The sequence below is a fragment of the Littorina saxatilis genome, linkage group LG11, assembly GCF_037325665.1.
Source record: "Littorina saxatilis isolate snail1 linkage group LG11, US_GU_Lsax_2.0, whole genome shotgun sequence".
NCBI lineage: Eukaryota > Metazoa > Mollusca > Gastropoda > Littorinimorpha > Littorinidae > Littorina > Littorina saxatilis.
In genome coordinates, this window is record NC_090255.1 from 30,383,811 (window position 1) to 30,402,178 (window position 18,368).

Genomic DNA, 18,368 nt, shown 5'->3' on the forward strand with positions numbered 1-18,368 from the left:
CTACTTTGCGTAGGTGCGGGTGATTATAAATCAGTACAGTGCACATGAGAGTGCAAGTGCGTGGAGGAGTTCCAGTTTTACATTGCCTGTGCGCCTAGCATGTTTTTTGTGCATTTCTATTTGTAATTGTGTATCACCCTATTTACGGGCTATGGCCTGAAATAAAACATTCCTGAGTCCTGAGTCCCCTCATCCTTCTCTCAAATCCATACACACTTTGTGGTAATATCCAGTAGTAGATCGTATCTGTAGCAGACGATCCTTCTCTATGTACAATGCAAGGGAAGCAACTCCCTTTTCTACACACTTCCTGAAGGAGGTTTTCCTGTATGTACACGGAATGCACCCCAAGGTGTAGTTTCTGTACGAAAGCTGATCATACTCAATCTCATGTCCTAAGTCAGAATGCAGTAAAATTAGTTGTTTTACTTTGACGAGACAAAAGTACTGCCTATTATTTTTATGTGCCTCCACTACAAAGACAGTAAGGTCAACATATTTGTGAATATTAAGTTTGGTTTATAATTTTGCATTTAATTAAATATAGACTTTTTTTTAAAAGTTTTATTTTATTCACGAATGATGGTTATTACAGTGGCTTGTGTACTAAGATTAGAAAAGAACAGCACACAACTGTGTAAAGCATTCAGCTGTCTGTCATAAGAAATTCCTTTTCTCATTCTGATGATTAAAAAATGAAAGCAAGTTTCGTAAAATGTGAGAAGTTGTCAGAGAGCACACCACAGCCTGATGCATAAAGAAAAAGCACAATCAATCCATGTATTTCAATAATTACACAAATGAGACACTTTCATTATGATTTTGTGAGGAAGAGAAACAGCGAGAGAATTAAGGATCATTCAAACACTAGCTAACACTTCACACCAAAACACTTCCAAGTTCAATGCATGAGATGAAATTGTTTAATGAAAGTGACCAATACACAGAAAAAAAATCAATGATTGCTCTCACAAGTCTTTTTCTCTGCAAACAAAGCTATCACAATCATGTACATAATTCCAGGATTTATGCAACATCAGTAATAACAATTTTGACCAAATCTTCAAAGGACAAGATGCCATGAAAAAGTTTTCATAAGTTAGATTCTTTCAAAAGATGTCTTATTGGCATCAAAGGCACACACCTTCCTGTGTAAACAGTTCGGCTCACCTTATCAGATCTTACCAGGGATAAGACGTTCCCTCCAACTGGTCACATACCAAAAATCAACTCCCTGACTGCTTGTTGTGATGAGTTGGAACTTGTTAATGAAATGACTTCTTTTAATCCACCAGTGTTTAAGAAATCGATTCATCAAGAGATTTTCAGTTTGCCATACAGGAGATGGCGAGCCGAACTGTGGGCACACGAAGGAGCGTCAAGCACACTTGAAGAAGAAAAAGTGCATTACATATATTGTGAATAATAAAGTTTTGCAAAACTTCTGACAACAAAAGATGCATGCAAAGAGCACAAATAATAATATCAATCACATCGCAAAAGTACACTTTTTGTAAGAAGTAATTCCCTACCCCCACCCAAAATCGAAAAATACACCCAAAAATTCAATATTACTAAAAATCGTGTACAATTACAAACCGACTAGCTTTGTACATGTCAGTCAAAGTACCACACTCCTTTATCCTTATTAGTATGTAGCAATACATTAAGAATAAAGGAGCAGGATACTTCAAATGACCGGCTTTTTTTTGTGTACAGCTCCTGCGCTCACAGTGACAAGTATCATACATGTAAGAACTAAGTACACCAAATGCATGTTCCGTGTATAGATCTGTCTGTTACAGTACTGCACAGTTTCAATGCAATACATACCATTATCTGCTGATCCAAAGACAGCAACATTTTTCTGGAAAATATTTGTCCACTCATTGATTGATTGTGTGTAATCGCATGTGTATGCATGTGTGTGTCTTGGTGGACATGGGTGGGTGTGCATGAAAATCTGTGAGTGTGAGTATGTTATGTTGATTAATAATTAAGTTACCAATGAATAGACAATGTTAAAAGTTTACCATACTTCTTCTGATACTTTAAACAGAAAAAAAACACTTCTTCACATGACTCAAAATCACTAGTGCATCCACCCACGGACACGGTCTGATTTCCTACATGTACAACTGATTAAAAATAGAACTCAAACATACTACTGTATATTCTCTCACAATAACATGTGTGTTCATAGTTTTTATCATACATACAGGAGAGACACCAAATGATATAACAAAACCATACACTCATACGATTAGGTCGTGTCAAACTAGTCTGGCAGGGAGGGCCCTTATTTTTCAGTGCTCATCACGAAAAAGTCACCAAGACAAACATCATTCTGTGAACACTATTGCTATACTTTCTAGAGTGACGTCTTTTAGCTTTGACGTCAAAGATTTCACGAGCCTTTGGAAAAGATCGAGGTTCCATAAGATGCTTTTTCAATTTGGGCGCTTCAACTGCGAGGCGTTTGGAGAAAAAGACACAAGTACAGTATGCAGGATAAACAGAATACTACAGTACATGGCTTGCTGTGTCAATATTTTAATTCAATTTCATTTCAATATCTTTATAAAAAAAACTTGTGTAAATCAGATATGACACATCAAGCCATGTTGTATTCTCTGTACAACCAATGGGTATCACAGTCACATTAATTTTTACAAACAAACAAAATCACTACTTTTAAGTTAATCAAAAATTCAAGTTTTATTCACAAATCAGAAAATGGTAAGGCATGTGGCATGCTTTCACCAAGGGATGAAAACGACCACCTTTACAGAAAAATACAACAACAAAAACGTTTGTCCCACTAATCAGTGACTGACAATTATACTCATATCCTGCTTTTCATAGAACTACATGTACAAACAAATCTCAAGGCTATGAAATCTTTCGTTAGCAGCACCACACCTGAGACTAGTTTCAGAAATTCCTTTCAAACCATGCAACAGTTATGTTACAGGAAACCCCCTATTAAGAACCCCACCCCCTATTTTATAACCCTTTTTTTCCTCCAATTTTTTGTTCATAACATATGTGACCCTCCACCACGAAATGAGTCGCATGTCACCTCGCGCGGTTCTGCGCTAGGCTTAATGTAAGTCCGGGGAGTGTCTGGTAACAGTGTGAGGGTCACCTTAGTCACAGGCTTATAACTCAATAGGAAAATGTAAAAATATGAAAATCATGCAAAGGTGACATGCGACTCATTCCGTGGTGGAGGGTCACATATTTTAAATGTACCTCCATTTGAACAACATCCCCATCCCCTACCCTGATTTTCTCAGATATTTAGTGGTTCTAAAAGGTGGATGACACTGCATACCAATCTTTTGTATGTGCCCAGCAGTGAGAGATAACACTTAACATTTTTTGCAACACACTTACAACCAGCAAAATACTACTTTTCATTGAAGCTGTTCCTTTGTGTCAGAGATAGTTGGGTTTACTTTATGGTTCAAAGGACAAAAGATGTCATTTTTGGCTGCAAGTGTCCTATCAAACGACAGACCTCACATTACAGAAACTACTTAAAACTGCCAGTGATCTGGTTACTACACAACACTTGCTTATCTCCTTGTCTGAAATTTTGATAAAACAAACCGCATTGGGGGCATAAAGACAAAAAAAACCCAAGCAAAGCATTAACGCCACTGACACAATGTACATATACTTATCATTTGTCCTACGATTAGCTAGTAGCTGACAGTGACTGTCACCAACTGCGAATAGTAATCAGTAGCGGTTAGTGCATTGTGCTGCGTAGTCTTTGTGTCATGGTTTCATCCACAATCATAGCAGAAGAGACACATATAATTTGTTCGAGTACACTTGACATTACTGCCTGTCTTGTCATAAACGAAAAAACAAAAACACTTGTGCAAAAACATGTGCACGTGGGAGTTTCAGCCCATGAATGCAGAAAGACAAGAAATTTAAGACCTAGAACTCTCTTAACCCCTTCACTGCCACAGTATAACAGCATTATCCGAACGGTCTATGGGAAAGAACTGTGTTTAGAACCCCTACAAGTACTTGGACAGTGGTTACCTCCCATTTAGTTTTCAGAAATGTCCTGAAAATGTTGTTGACACAAATCCCACGTATGAGATACGGTTATGGGCGTAGGACAAACCGAAAATGACTACGTATTACATACGGGGTGGGCAGTGAAGGGGTTAACAAGAGTACAAGCAGGCTGCGGCTGTGGTATGAACACTAATCAACACTAAGCACGCTTTTTTAAAGGTACAAAATGACAGGGATCATAAACATACACAAGTTGCGTCAAAAGGGCGAAACTAAAGAAGGTAGATTGACAAAATCCTGCAGAAAAATATGTGGAGACCCTTCACTTTTCAACTTTTTAAAAATGTATTGTTTACTGCTTCACTGCAAAGCTGGTTTTACAAAACTACCCAACGCAGCATCATCTCTTGATGCAAAATGATTTTCTTGGTTCTCCATTTCTTCCATCCAGAATATGATCAATACTAATCAGTCCTTCTTCAGAGGTCGGTAAAACTAAGCGATGTCCTCAGTCCACTACAAACACTTCCAGTCACCAAAACAATAATCTTCATCTGCTTCAAAAAACAAAAGTCCACAGTGACAGTCTCAATATCAGCATACCTGACCAAAAAATTATATTCCTGAACGAGCCACTTGCTCGCAAATCACTTCCTCTGAAAAGAAGCACAGACCTATAAGACGAAAGCAATCTGCTCGCAAAGACGTCACAAACTGCACTCAATCATGAAGAAACATTTTTCTTCATAAGTTAACAAAAGACTCCTCATTCTGAAGAATCCAGTCTAAAAAAATACCTGTCAACGAAATCACCAGTCTCCATCACCTGTCGTTGAAAATGCTTGTCTCTGCCACAAAGCTAAACCTATGAACTATGATGCACATGCGAAAGACGTCACCGGAGTTATCTACTCTTGAAGAAAGAGAACACAAATTTCCAGATGGCGTATCCGAAAAGCGCTATGTACAGACCCATCTCTCTCTGAGATCGTCGCATGCTATCCTGCTCAACGGCCGTGATTCGTCGTGTTAGTTTGGCCACATGAGTGCGTAGTAGTGTTGCTTCATCTTCCTCGTTCAACAAGAGAGAGTCGTTTGGGTTCATTCCAGGTGTGTAAGGGATGGGAGCCCCGCTGCAAAGGATAGGTAAACGTAACGCAGAGTAAAGAAAAAATAACTACGCTTTAACGAGTGTTCAGTTCAGTCATCTGAATCAGTCAACATGCACTTTTACTTAGCTAAATCAGTCAATTATATAATTTAAATCTTTTGGGGCAATATGAATATGAATACCTAGGTTAAATTTGAAAATACTTGTAATGTTAACTTACACGACTTGTCTCTATTTGCATGGCGGAACTTTCAATTTTGCTAACAAACCATTATGACTTTTTTCTTTTTAATAGAAATAAAAACCTATTACTATAAGATTCATATCTCTTGCTCAGTCATTCTTAACACAATAATGTTTGCAGCTTGCAGCATCTGAAAAATAAAAATAGTTTTCACGTCTAAATCTTAAGCGCAGCCACAAAGCAGAATGGTCTTAAAAATTTGACTTGGTCACAATACGAATGAACCAAAGTGATTAGTCATTAATAATAACCTGCTAATGATTGAACTTCAAGTTTACTTTATAAATAATTAAATCATGCATAAATCCATCCCTTATTCCACGAATAATAAATAAATAAATGAATTAGTTGATCCATCCATGAACGTAATTTAAAGTTTTTGGTTCAGCTAACTGACAAATCAAGCTGGCGACCACCAGCTCCAAAAGGATTGACAATGACATACATGTACAATACTCACATGTGTCCATTAGCAGATAGTTGCCTGTCTTGGCTCTCTCTGTTCTGTTTTTCATCGCTGTCGTCGACAAAAGGGAACCGCTGCTCAAGGGTCAAGACGCGGGGCGGCGTCGTCAGTTCGACCATATTGGGTACAACCTCAGTGTGGGGGTCACGATCAATTGGTAGCTTCCGCAGTCCCTCGCGCATGCCTATATGCTGGTTGTCACCTGGTGGTTTTGAGAGAGAGAGAAAAAAAGAAAAAGCTTATCACAACAACAATAAAGTGTTGAAGCAATGAGTGCAGGTTCCTGCCAAGTGTCAGAGATAAAATTCAAAAATCTCTGGTTTTACTGAAATTACTTTCAGTGAGCAAAGCAGTGGTATATGTGTACCTACTTTTTAGTCTTTCTTTATTTGGTGTTTAACGTCGTTTTCAACCACGAAGGTTATATCGCGACGGGGAAAGGGGGGAGATGGGATAGAGCCACTTGTTAATTGTTTCTTGTTCACAAAAGCACTAATCGAAAATTTCAAAACTAAATTTTCATTTAATTAATATACTTACTCAACTCACATAAATGGCATTAACTTCAGTTCATTGCTAAGATATTGAAGTAGTACTCGACCCTGGTAAGGGGGGAAGTAACTCCCTAAGAAAAACAATCCGTAGTCAAGGACGGGAGTCACCTCCCCTACCGGTAACCCGCACATGCGCGGTCCTGCTACCGGCCGTCATTCCCCCACGGAAACACACACCTGTAACACATATAATGTTAGCGGGGATGGATGGGAGGGTATAAACGATGTGAGTTGAGTAAGTATATTAATTAAATGAAAATTTAGTTTTGAAATTTTCGATTCAATCACATATTCTTACCTCAACTCACATAAATGGCAGATTGCACATAAAGGCGGTGGGATACTCACATTAATCTCTTGGAAGTATCTGGCCTGCGGCAACCATAGCTGGGAGGCAGTTGGTACCGTCCGGATGAGTGCTGGCAATGCCCCGGAGGTAGTAGCTGAGGAAGACATCATGAGTCGTCCAGTATGCAGCTTTGAGGACGTCTGACATCCTTCCAGACTTGAGGACAGCTAAGGAAGTTGCCCACGCTCAAGCCTCGTGCGTACGAGGTGATCGAGGAGGAAGGACTGACTGCCCCCCCCCCCTTTTGTGTCTGCCACCACTGATAAGCATGCCTTATAAGTGTGGAAGACCATCTGGAAAGCGTGGTTTTTGCAAAGTCTTTATTTCGGGCTGAAATGATCGAAATAAACAACAACTTCGGAGCTGATGCTCGAAACGGAGCGGTGCGCGACAAGTAAGCCTTAAGCGCGCGTACCGGGCAGTTAGAAAAATCCGGATCGCCGGGGGCTAAAAATGTCCCGGAGAGGCCGAATGGAAATGATCGGTGAAAGTGGACCAGGTTTTTGATTCTTGGCGAGAAAATCGGGACGGACACGCAGTGAAACCGAGCCGTCTCTTCCGAAAGTGATATCCCGGTCTAGGCCTGAGAGGCCGTGGATCTCACTGCCCCTCCGCGCGGAAGCGAGCAGTATGAGCATGAGAGTTTTGCGCGTAAGGTCAGAGAGACTAGCGTCTTGTAAAGGTTCAAAAGCACTAGAACGGAGAAATTCGAGTACTAGAAGAACGTCCCAAGCCGGGACAGAAGTTCTCTCCGTTGCAGAACTGAGGGCCGCGCCCTTTAGCACACTCGCGATAACTCCCCCGAGGGAGATGGAGCGTCCAAGTTGCTTAAAAGTAACAGAGATGGCTGAGCGGCGAGCGCGCAAAGCGGACGCGGCGCGTCCCCGAGCGGAGAGCCATGCCAGATGGTTTGCGACCTGCATTGATCGCAGGGCGACCGGGACAACATTGTTAGCCGCAAACCATCGAGTCCAAGCCAGCCAGTGTGACTAGTAGACAGAGGAGGTGGCCTGTGAGCCTTCTGGCCTAAGTCCAAAAGCGAAAACGGAGGCGCCTGAGCACCCCAGTGATCTCCGAACCCTCTCCAGGCGTGAGGATCCAGGCCCTCGGGGCGATGTGCAGAGTCCCCGTTCTGGGCTGGAAAAGCTCCCCTCGCCGGCGGCCGAGCGGGATTGGCGGGCCGCTGGTGAGCCGCATGGGGTCCGGGAACTAATGCTGACTGGGCCAGCGCGGTGCCACGAGAAGGAGATGAAGCCGCTTCAAGTCGGCTTTAGGCTGAACCCTTCCGATGAGTGGAGTGGGGGGGAAGGCGTAAGCCTCTAGCCCTGCCCAGCTGATCGTCATCGCGTCGATCTGCCAAGCTTCCGGGCCCGGAAACAGACACAACGATCGGGAGGCGACGTGAAAATCTCGTGGCGAAAAGGACGACCATCGGACGCTCTACCTGCGCCCAAAGAAGGAGGAGCGCCTGATGGGTGATGGTCCACTCCGTGTGGAGGATCTGGAAGGAACGGCTGATGACGTCGGCAAGGACGTTCAGGCAGCCGGGCAGATAGCGAGCCGAGATCAGGATCTAAGAAAGAGTCTCGCATGCTCGGCTGGACCACAGCCGAGATCGGGACCCGCCCTGTTTGTTGGAATAAGCAGAGACCGCCGTGTTGTCGTAAAGAAACAACAAATGGGTGCCCTGGAAAGCGGAGAGAAAGTGATGAAACAGAAGCCAAGGAGTGTTCATCCACTGAGGCGTGGTCTGCTGCAACCAGACCCCGAAACGGAACTGAGACGTCCCAGCCGTGTGACGTCGGATTCCAGACTGAACTGAGCGCCGCCTGAAAAGGGCGCGCCTGCAGTTTGTATAAACGACGTTGAGTGGGACGGACTGCCCACTCCCGTGAATCGAACACCATGCCTTGGTGCAACACCCCGGGGACAACCAAAATTCTGCCGTAAAGTCCCAAGAAGGGGTGGCCGAGAAACTCCTCTATAGCCTGCTTCCGCAGAAAGAGAAGGATTTCCACCTGTAAAGTCTCCTGAGCGTCTGGGCTGACCGGAAACCGGAAGTTGGCCGGCGCCCTGGACGAAGGGGCTTTGCCTTCCTGCCAAGGAAGGCGGAACCCCGATCGAATCACCCCCATGCTCCATAGGCTGCTTGTCCGAGACAGCCAAGCTGGCAGGACCCGGAAGAGGCCGCCTGCTACCAAAAGGGTAGAGGCTGGGGGGGGTGACTGGATCGGGGGTGGCTCATTGGGGGTTGGGCTTGCGCCCAGACCCCCGCTTCCCGAAGGAAGGTTTACGCTGGTAAGGACGGGACCGTGACCCACCCCTACCTGCGCGAGACGGCTGCTGCCCAGAAGAGCTGTCTGGCGCTGACGCAGAACTCCGTGGTTTGTTGCTGTGCTGCTTAAGAGCGAGTTCCGTCAGTTGCACCACATGTTGGTCACGAGTTTCCTCAGTTTGCTGCCGAAGGGCATCCAAAGAGCGTGACCCCAGCAACGCACCCTCTGAAAAGGGAGAGACTCTCAAAGAGTCTATGGTGGCCTTATCCGTCAGGCGAGAGCCGTTAAGAAAAGCCTCGCGCCTCCAGAACACCACCTGAGAGTAGAGCCGAGCAGCAAGCGTCATCTGACTGTCAGTGACCTTCGCAAGCGCCGCCAGGAGCATGGCAGCATCAGCCTCAATAGCATCGTCACGAAACCTAAAAGGCTCGATGGACGAAGCGATGGCTCTCGTGAGAGACCGGATGAGCGTTTCCGCTAAAGAGGTCAGTTCAAGGGAAGAACGCCCGCTTTCCTCCAGCCCGAGTAGACTCTGTTCCGTACAAACGGAAGTCCTATCTCGGCTATAACCATCCTGCCGCAAGCGAGCCAGTTCCGGAGTCACCGGAAGTGGAGCTGTGGGCAGCGAAAAAGAGGAGAGAAGAGCATGTGGCCTGCTAGGCAGCCGCGATCTTCTTGAGTTGGCTGGGAGGCCGCCGCCTGCCTGAGCCGAGGTTAACCAAGGCTGGGCAGAAGGGGGGGCTTCCCCATGAGCAGCCAAAAGAGGGTAGGGTGTGTTAGCGTCCGCCAACACCTGAGCCATCACAAACGGGACGGAAGGAGATTCCATGAAACGGAACTTCGCCCTCGTGTCCCCCGCGCCCGCAAAGTCTGCCAAAGCAGAAGGAGGGGGTGCGACAACAGTAGAGTCGGCGGAGACACCCTCAGGGAAGTACCGTGAGGTTATCTCCGCAGCCAACTCCAGAGTAGGGCCCAGCTTATTGGGAATCCGTAAGGGGGTAACGGATTCGGAACGATCCTCATCCCCTTCCTGTTCCTCTCCAAAACCTTCCTGATCTCCGTCAGAAGGAGGGTCCGGTAAACCGGAAACCCACCCGTCCACGGAAGCGGAAGTGGCTAGAGTCGGTTGAACAATAGACGGAAGCGCCGCAAACTGTCCACCAACAGCACCGCCGACAACCGGAACCGCCGCGGCGGAACCGGAAGTCGGGGCCGGAAGTCGATGCGTAACTAGGGACGGGATAGCAGGGACACTGCCACCGGAACCACTAGCCCGCTGTCCTCCACCGGAAGTGCCTGCCACAGCACAACCGGAAGTCGAGGACGACAATCCGCGGGCAGGCCCGACCGGAAGCCCCGAGGGGCAACCAGAGGAGCCTACCCCCTGCGAACTCCAACCAGGAACGGCGGCAGCCGAACCAAGAGCTACAGGTCGATGACCGCCGACAGAATCTTGTAGGCCAGAACTGGGCAAACAAGACGCTGCTGCCTGCCCCCCAGAGGCCGGGACAGCCGAAACTGATCCCAGGGGGGCAGGCTGGCGCGCTACGCCGCTCCCTAGCGCACCCGCCACGTGATGGACGGTGTACTGCCGGGGAGGAGCCGTCTGCGAACCCGGCGACGCAAGAGCGTAACCCGGGCCCGCAGGCAAGTGTGAGCCCCCAAAAAGATGGGGACTCCCACAAACGCCGCCCAACGCCGAAGCGCTGGAACCGGGCGGCGCTAAGGCCGCGAACCCCCCTGACAAGGCAGGGGAATCCGCAACCGAACCAGAAAAATCCGGCCCGAGATCGGCCGACGTGATCGTCGCGGACGGCCGCAGCCTAGAAAGAGAAGCCACCCCCCCCACGCCAGGCGGGAGGGGAGCGACAGGCCTTTCAGCCGAATGTAAGGCAACTAGGTCATGTTTCAGAGTAGCAAACATAGCCAGAATTTCTTCCCGCGACACGGACTCGCTAGACCGTGGCGTCTGCGAGCGCGAGAGAGGAGAAGTAGAACGTTCCCGCGTAGGGAAAACCGGTGACGGTGACGTAGAGTCGAGCGAAACCCGTTCTGTCTTCTTAGTCACCGGGTCAGTAACCAGAATTAAAGAAGTAGGCTGTGAAGAAGACACAGAGGCACGCGTCTTTGATTTAGACTTAGACTTGTCTTTATCCTTCTCTTTTCCCGGTGAAGAGAGTAGGGAAACAAGTTTGCCCTTGCTTTTTGAGTTTTTGTCCGCCATTTGCAATATCGAACACGCGCACGTGGAGAATAATTACAACAGCGAAAATCTCAAACAAACGCAACGCGCAGCGAAGAGATAGTGAAACGATCTTACCTAAAGATAGCAACGCAAAGACCAGGGTCAAATGGCCTTCCACAAAAGGCCAAGGCAAAAAATATGCCGGAGTACAACAACACGTCTGTGCAGTAGTGTTGAAGTGGGTGGAATGCCGGCCGGTAGCAGGACCGCGCATGTGCGGGTTACCGGTAGGGGAGGTGACTCCCGTCCTTGACTACGGATTGTTTTTCTTAGGGAGTTACTTCCCCCCTTACCAGGGTCGAGTACTACTTCAATATCTTAGCAATGAACTGAAGTTAATGCCATTTATGTGAGTTGAGGTAAGAATATGTGATTGAATCAAAAATTTGCTCCAGGGGCTTGCAACGTAAGTACAATATATGACCTTACTGGGAGAATGCAAGTTTCCAGTACAAAGGACTTAACATTTCTTACATACTGCTTGACTAAAATCTTTACAAACATTGACTATATTCTATACAAGAAACACTTAACAAGGGTAAAAGGAGAAACAGAATCCGTTGGTCACCTCTTACGACATGCTGGGGAGCATCGGGTAAATTCTTCCCCCTAACCCGCGGGGGGTCTACTTTTTAGTGCTGATTTTGACTTACACTTACAGTGAGTAACAAAGCCAAAAAAATCCCTCAGCTGGGGATTTGAAATCTGCATAAAATTGTGAATTTATGTCAAAAATCAAATATCTGAACTGTACCTTTCACAATCCTCAACAGAACTGACTTTAGTTTTTACGTTGCTGCTCACAAAAATATTCCAGGATTGTTTCATCCTTTAATTTCAAATAGACAACAATTGTACTTATACTCATAGTTGTTGTGGCATTCCATTTGAACATTATGAATGCAAAGAAGTAGTACAAGTTACATCCATCCCAACAAAATCTTCACAATTGAAAACAAGTCCAAAACAACAAACCGAACTCAAATGATATCTTGGATGTTATTGTAGTAATTCACTTCAAATAGTTACGAGCTAAGTTGTTTAAGACAAATTGTACAGCTAAAAGTAAATGAGAGATGTTGCTTTTGGTTCAGCAAATCACACTCAGCCTATTAAATTATTAATCTGTCATATACTGCTGAAGAACTTTCAACTGACTGGGAGAGAATCAATCTCCAACAATTAAATGATCTTATTTTAAATACATGTACTAGCATAATTTTAAGCGTGATTCAGAGAGAGAGAGAGAGAGAGAGAGAGAGAGAGAGAGAGAGAGAGGTGGGGGGGGGGGGAAATGAGATCTTAACAATAACAGTAACCAAACCAGAGCTCGATCTACCCGAAAGGCCACCATAGAAAAGACTAACCAGCAACGATGATTCTATCAGGCACGGTCATAGCACTGAACTGTCGACCTGATCCAGGATCATAATAGATGGAGTGTTCCGCTGCGCCACTTCCGTCATCAAGACAAATTCGCTCAGGCACCTGCATCTTCTTACTGATGTCTGATATAAAGTTAGGATCATATGACCGGTCCTGGACATCCGAATAGTCTGACGGAAGGCTCCGGACATGAGCCATCTGAAAAGGAGAATCAAATTACATGTACCATGCATGCACATGTTGACAATAACAAGAGCTGTGCTCATTGAACAACTCAATTAATCTATGAAATGAATGACCTTCATTGCACACCAATAGACTCTATCAGTATTCCAAGCTCTCGCAAACTTCAAAGCATTGCAGAGCATGTGGTACAGCTATGCCGCGCGAGATGTGAAACCGAGGTTTGAAGTTCTCGTAAGGTTCAAAGCAAACAAAGAGCGTGTCTCGCAGGTATCTCACAAGAGCTGCTCGGATACCAAAAAGGTCAATTACAGATATATATGTCGTAGAAAGCAAGGAATTATTTCATGACACACTTGAATGCTAAATTAAAGGCACACATGTGAGCAATGAAATCCTTTAATTATCACAATTAATTATAAATGCACTCACAGTCACGAATACTCATTCTCATAGTCCTAGTCATAGCATGCATCTCAGTGGGAGTCATTTCTCTAGTCTTACCGAGTTACTCTTACTAGTCTTAATCAATCTTCAAACTTCCATCAAATTCAAAACCATTAATCCTGACAAAAGTGGTCTCCCAGTTCAACAAGGGACACACACTGACTATGTGCACAGTTTTGTGTACTGAACATCCTCTCAAAAACTTAGTTTACTTTGAGTTTGAGGACGCACATTGCTACAGCATAACGATGACCATACAGACACATAGAGCAGCAAAACAGAAAACCGTGTCTTGAAATACACTCACGGACACACCACGCAAGTAAACACGCTAGCACTATGCACGAGAATAACCGAAAGTTGAAACAAAAATAATGACAGAACGGACTGTCCTTGCTGATCATTTCACCCGTTTCTCTGCGATGTAACGTACAGAATCACCAAATACAGACCTCAGTTTCAACATCAGCCATTGTACGACGTTTCACTGATTGATTCTGAGTAGTGTACACCGTCAAAACTGTTCTTATAATACACGAATTCACGAATTATTAGACCAGTTTATCTCGTCAACCTTTCCCACTTCCGATAATCGCGACCATTGTTCGTGCACATAAGTTAATGACGTAGCCACAAGATAACCTAACTTCCGGTTATAGCAGACGACAGTTCTCCGTATATTTTCAGACGGTATGTTCTTCCCCATTATCAGTATTGCTTCTGTAAACACTTAAACTGCCAGTATGAATGTTTAAAACATTATTGTTACAGATAAAGCATGAACGGCTAAAGATAAGTCGGAAATGTCTCGCCAACGTCAGTGTTCAGCCTTGACTTGAAACGCCGCCGGTGTGACGTTTTCATCTTTCGCCGTGTTGATATTTCGCTTCTCGGCCTCGTTGATCTAGTATAAACTCTACACACTACACAGCGAGAAACGAAATCGAAGCAAGAACACGGGTCAGCACGGCTGTTCTTGCTTCGATTTCGTTTCTCGCTGTGATTTCGGTAACGGTCACGTTTAACCAGTCCGCCAAGTGAAAAACGTGACGTTCGCCTCACCGTCCCAGGTCAGGCTTTTACATGGGATGACCATCCCTCTACTTAGTCACAAACCAAAATTGAACAGTCAGGCCGGTGTCAAGGGTCTCTGTGCACGGTACGGTACGTCGGGTGTTTGTATATTTTCAACACTGGTGTTTTTTCCCGGAAATAAATTCATCAAAATATTTCAACAAATCACAGAAAGCAGTCAGGGTGTTCATTTTTGGTATGTGACCAAGTGCATGGATCCATGGTCTTTTCCCATCAGTAGCCTGGCCAGATCGAGACAGCACGGTGAGGCGATCTGTTTCCGCGAGGCCGCAAAGTTGGCCTCTCAAGTTTAGATTTTTACTGAAATGATTTGACGTGCAGCCGAAAAACAACAACAACAACAACACTAATTGGCCAGCGGAACAACAACAACAGCAACAACAACAGCGTGTTCAGCGCGGTAGTGCATGGTTTCGCTGTGCTGCATAGCACGCTTAATTACTGTACCTCTCTTCGTTTTAACTTTCTGAGCGTGTTTTTAATCCAAACATATCATATATCTATTTGTTTTTGGAATCAGGAACCGACAAGGAATAAGATGAAAGTGTTTTTAAATCGATTTCGGAAATTTAATTTTGATAATAATTTTTATATTTTTAATTTTCAGAGCTTGTTTTTAATCCAAATATAACATATTTATATTTTTTTGGAATCAGAACATGATGAAGAATAAAATAAAAGTAATTTTGCATCGTTTTATAAAAAAATAATTTTAATTACAATTTTCATATTTTTAATGACCAAAGTCATCAATTAATTTTTAAGCCTATATGCTGAAATGCAATACCGAAGTCCGGCCTTTGTCGAAGATTGCTTGGCCAACATTTCAATCAATTTGATTGAAAAATGAAGGTGTGACAGTGCCGCCTCAATTTTTACAAAAAGCCGGATAATTATGACGTCATAAAAGACATTTTTCGAAAAAATGGAAACAAAATCTGGGGATTTCATACCCAGGAACACTCATGTAAAATGTTATAAAGATCGGTCCAGTAGTTTAGTCTGAATCGCTCTACACACACACACACACACACACACACACACACACACACACACACACACACACACACACACACATATACACCACGACCCTCGTCTCGATTCCCCCTCTATGTTAAAACATTTAGTCAAAACTTGACTAAAATAATGTAAAAAGGGGAGAGTGTTAAAAGGGGGGTAAATTTACAAAGGCTACGAACAGAAAGTCTGAAAAACGAGGGTCTTAAAAGGGAGGAAGTCTTATTTTAGTCATCTTCATGAACACACGTGTTCTCTCAATTTCAACGCTGGCCAGTCTCATTTCGACGAATAAGTAACACAACAGTGCCAGTGGCACTTTTGATGTTTTAGCGAATCAATCCATCATGATGTCCTTCTAAGTTTCTTTGACTGTGGGTCATTTTAGTTCGTCGTCGTCTTTTGATGTCTCAGCTGGAGGGTAAACAAGTCGCGTAAGGCGAAATTACTACATTTAGTCAAGCTGTGGAACTCACAGAATGAAACTGAACGCACTGCATTTTTTCACAATGACCGTAGTCCGCCGCTTGTGCATAACGGAGTGAAACTGACGAGCCTGTTCAGCGCGGTAGTGGTTTCGCTGTGGTGCATAGCACGCTTTTCTGTACCTCTCTTCGTTTTAACTTTCTGAGCGTGTTTTTAATCCAAACATATCATATCTATATGTTTTTGGAATCAGGAACCGACAAGGGATAAGATGAAATTGTTTTGAAATCGATTTCAGAAATTTAATTTTGATCATCTCCGTGACTGTTCTTCACAAAGGCGTGGAACAAATTCTTGCGACAAAAAATTCAAACTATCTTTTACAGTATTTTCAGAATCAGTTTTCAGACCATACAAACATGTATACTATTCTTTTTGTTCTTGTAAAATCAATTTCTGGTCGGTTATTGTATCACCTGCTAAAGTGCTGAGGCGTGACATAATGTTTTTCTTCTTTTGTCTTTTTTCTAAGTTACAAAAAAAAAAAGTTTTTTTTCCCCTCTTCTATCTACTTCACCCTAGCTCTAACCTGTGCACCCCTTGCTTTTTCTAATTCTAATAATTCTAACTTTTGTTTTAATTTTAATAATTCTGTTTGCAACCTATTATTTTCAATCTCATTAATCAATAATCTTTCCAGGTCTCTAAGGCGGGTTTGTAACCTGATTTCTTCATTTTTCCTATTACACGACTGATATTTACCAAATTCAATGCAGAAATTTCTTATCTGTACTTTTGCCAATTCCCATCTGTTCATTGCTGAGGCATCATTCTCGGCTTCTTCAACCAAAACATCCAAAAGTGAATTCATTTGTTCCAGAAAATGTTGATTTTTCAAATAACTGTTGTTGAACCGCCAGTAACCTGGACCTCTAATAAAATCCTTGTCATTCATTTCAATAACAACAGCTTTGTGGTCTGAACTTGGCGGAACACAAATATGATCTGCTGATACACACGATAACAACACTCCTTTAGATACAAAACAATAATCATGACGCCTGGCAACAAAGGGGTTAAATCTGTTCCAGGTGTAATCTTTTTCATCATCATGAAAGTATCTCCATATGTCAGTTAAGGTATTGGTTAAATATGTGAAAACTTCAATTTCTCTGTTACTATGAGGCCGGCCAGAAACAATATCAAGTTCATTGCTGACCACACAGTTAAAATCACCACATAAAATAAACTGGTCGGTTTCAAATTCATCCACAATATTTCTAATAGAGCGAAAAAAATGCCATTTTCTCATTTGATTCATTTGGAGCATACACATTTATAATATTAATGCACTGTTTTCTATATTCTACAGAGATAACAACAACCCGTTCTTGCTTTTTTACTAATTCAATTTTTCCATCAAAATGTTTTGATGTTAAAATGACCTCACCCTTACTGTAACATGTTCCAGCTTGTGCAAATACTTCCCCTCCCCATTGTTTTTCCCACAATATTACATCTTTACAACTTACGTGTGTTTCTTGCAAACAAATAATATCAAACTTTTTTTCTCTCAAAAATTTAAACAGCGTTATTCTTTTCCATTTGTTTCTCAGTCCTCTACAATTCAACGAACAAACACGCAGTTTACTCGCCATTAGGGCATGGTACGTTGGCAGTGAACGTAGTCATATCAAGTCTAAACAGACTAGATACCAGTAGTCTACCAGCTGAGCCATACATAACAGACCCTCAAGTTATTTTGGTGATACAGCATGAAGAGGTGCCATTGTAACAAATATGTTTGCAATCAAATAAATTCAGGTCTAAACTTGAATGGACCTTTTTGAAGCAAGGGCAGAGACCTTGCCTGACGGCGAGTCGCGGCTTCTTTGAAGGAATACGATGGACAGTGTCCTTGGCAGATTTTAAGTGGCATTTTATTTTCAGGCATAAACGTGTTTCCTGTCCGAGGTTAAACGCCATTTAATGAGGTCAACAAGTTATATGTTAGACTTTTTCAGACGAGATTTTTTTTTATGGTAACCGTAAACCTAACGTGACCTTCAAATATTAAAGTCAGTTAAAGATGCGGAAGTGGATTTAAAATATATAATAAAACCAGATTTAGAAATAAAATTTTTATTTTGGTGTGTTCACATTTTTGAAAAGAGTGCGACATCGTACACAGTCATATCATGATTCTATTAATTATCTTTTTACCATAAGCAAAGAAGGCAACCAAAAGGGGTGGAAGGATCCGTGAAAAATGTGGCAAAATGTTGTGTACACACACACACACACACTCACACACACACACACACACACACATCAGTGGCAACAACAACAACAACAACAACAACAACAACAACAACAACAACAATGACAATTGAGACAATAGCAGAAAAGTGTATGTTTGTTTGTTTGTTTGATGTTTTTATTTAAAACAATTTTGTTGTTTACATCAACTTCAAAATAGGGGAAGTGAACCGAATATGGATCAATTTTTGTTTCACACTGCTATAATA

At 43.3% G+C, this 18,368-nt stretch overlaps 2 protein-coding genes across 2 annotated transcripts in view; one reads left to right on the top strand and one right to left on the bottom strand.

The window, feature by feature from the left end:
• Positions 1 to 909: 909 nt before the first annotated feature.
• LOC138980239 (mitochondrial fission factor-like) lies at positions 910 to 13,904 on the bottom strand. Its single transcript, XM_070353088.1, has 4 exons — positions 13,755 to 13,904; positions 12,654 to 12,870; positions 5,857 to 6,064; positions 910 to 5,174 (listed from the first exon to the last, which is right to left on the bottom strand). The coding sequence occupies exons 1-4, from the start codon at positions 13,773 to 13,775 to the stop codon at positions 4,946 to 4,948; spliced, it is 675 nt and encodes a 224-aa protein (XP_070209189.1). The 5' UTR covers positions 13,776 to 13,904; the 3' UTR covers positions 910 to 4,945.
• A 40-nt stretch (positions 13,905 to 13,944) lies between these two features.
• The window catches only part of LOC138980240 (meiotic recombination protein REC114-like), an 18,605-nt gene continuing 14,181 nt past the window's right edge, over positions 13,945 to 18,368 (top strand). The window contains exon 1 of the mRNA XM_070353089.1: positions 13,945 to 13,992. The gene's annotated coding sequence lies outside the window, so the exon portion shown is untranslated. The remainder of the gene's footprint in view (positions 13,993 to 18,368) is intronic.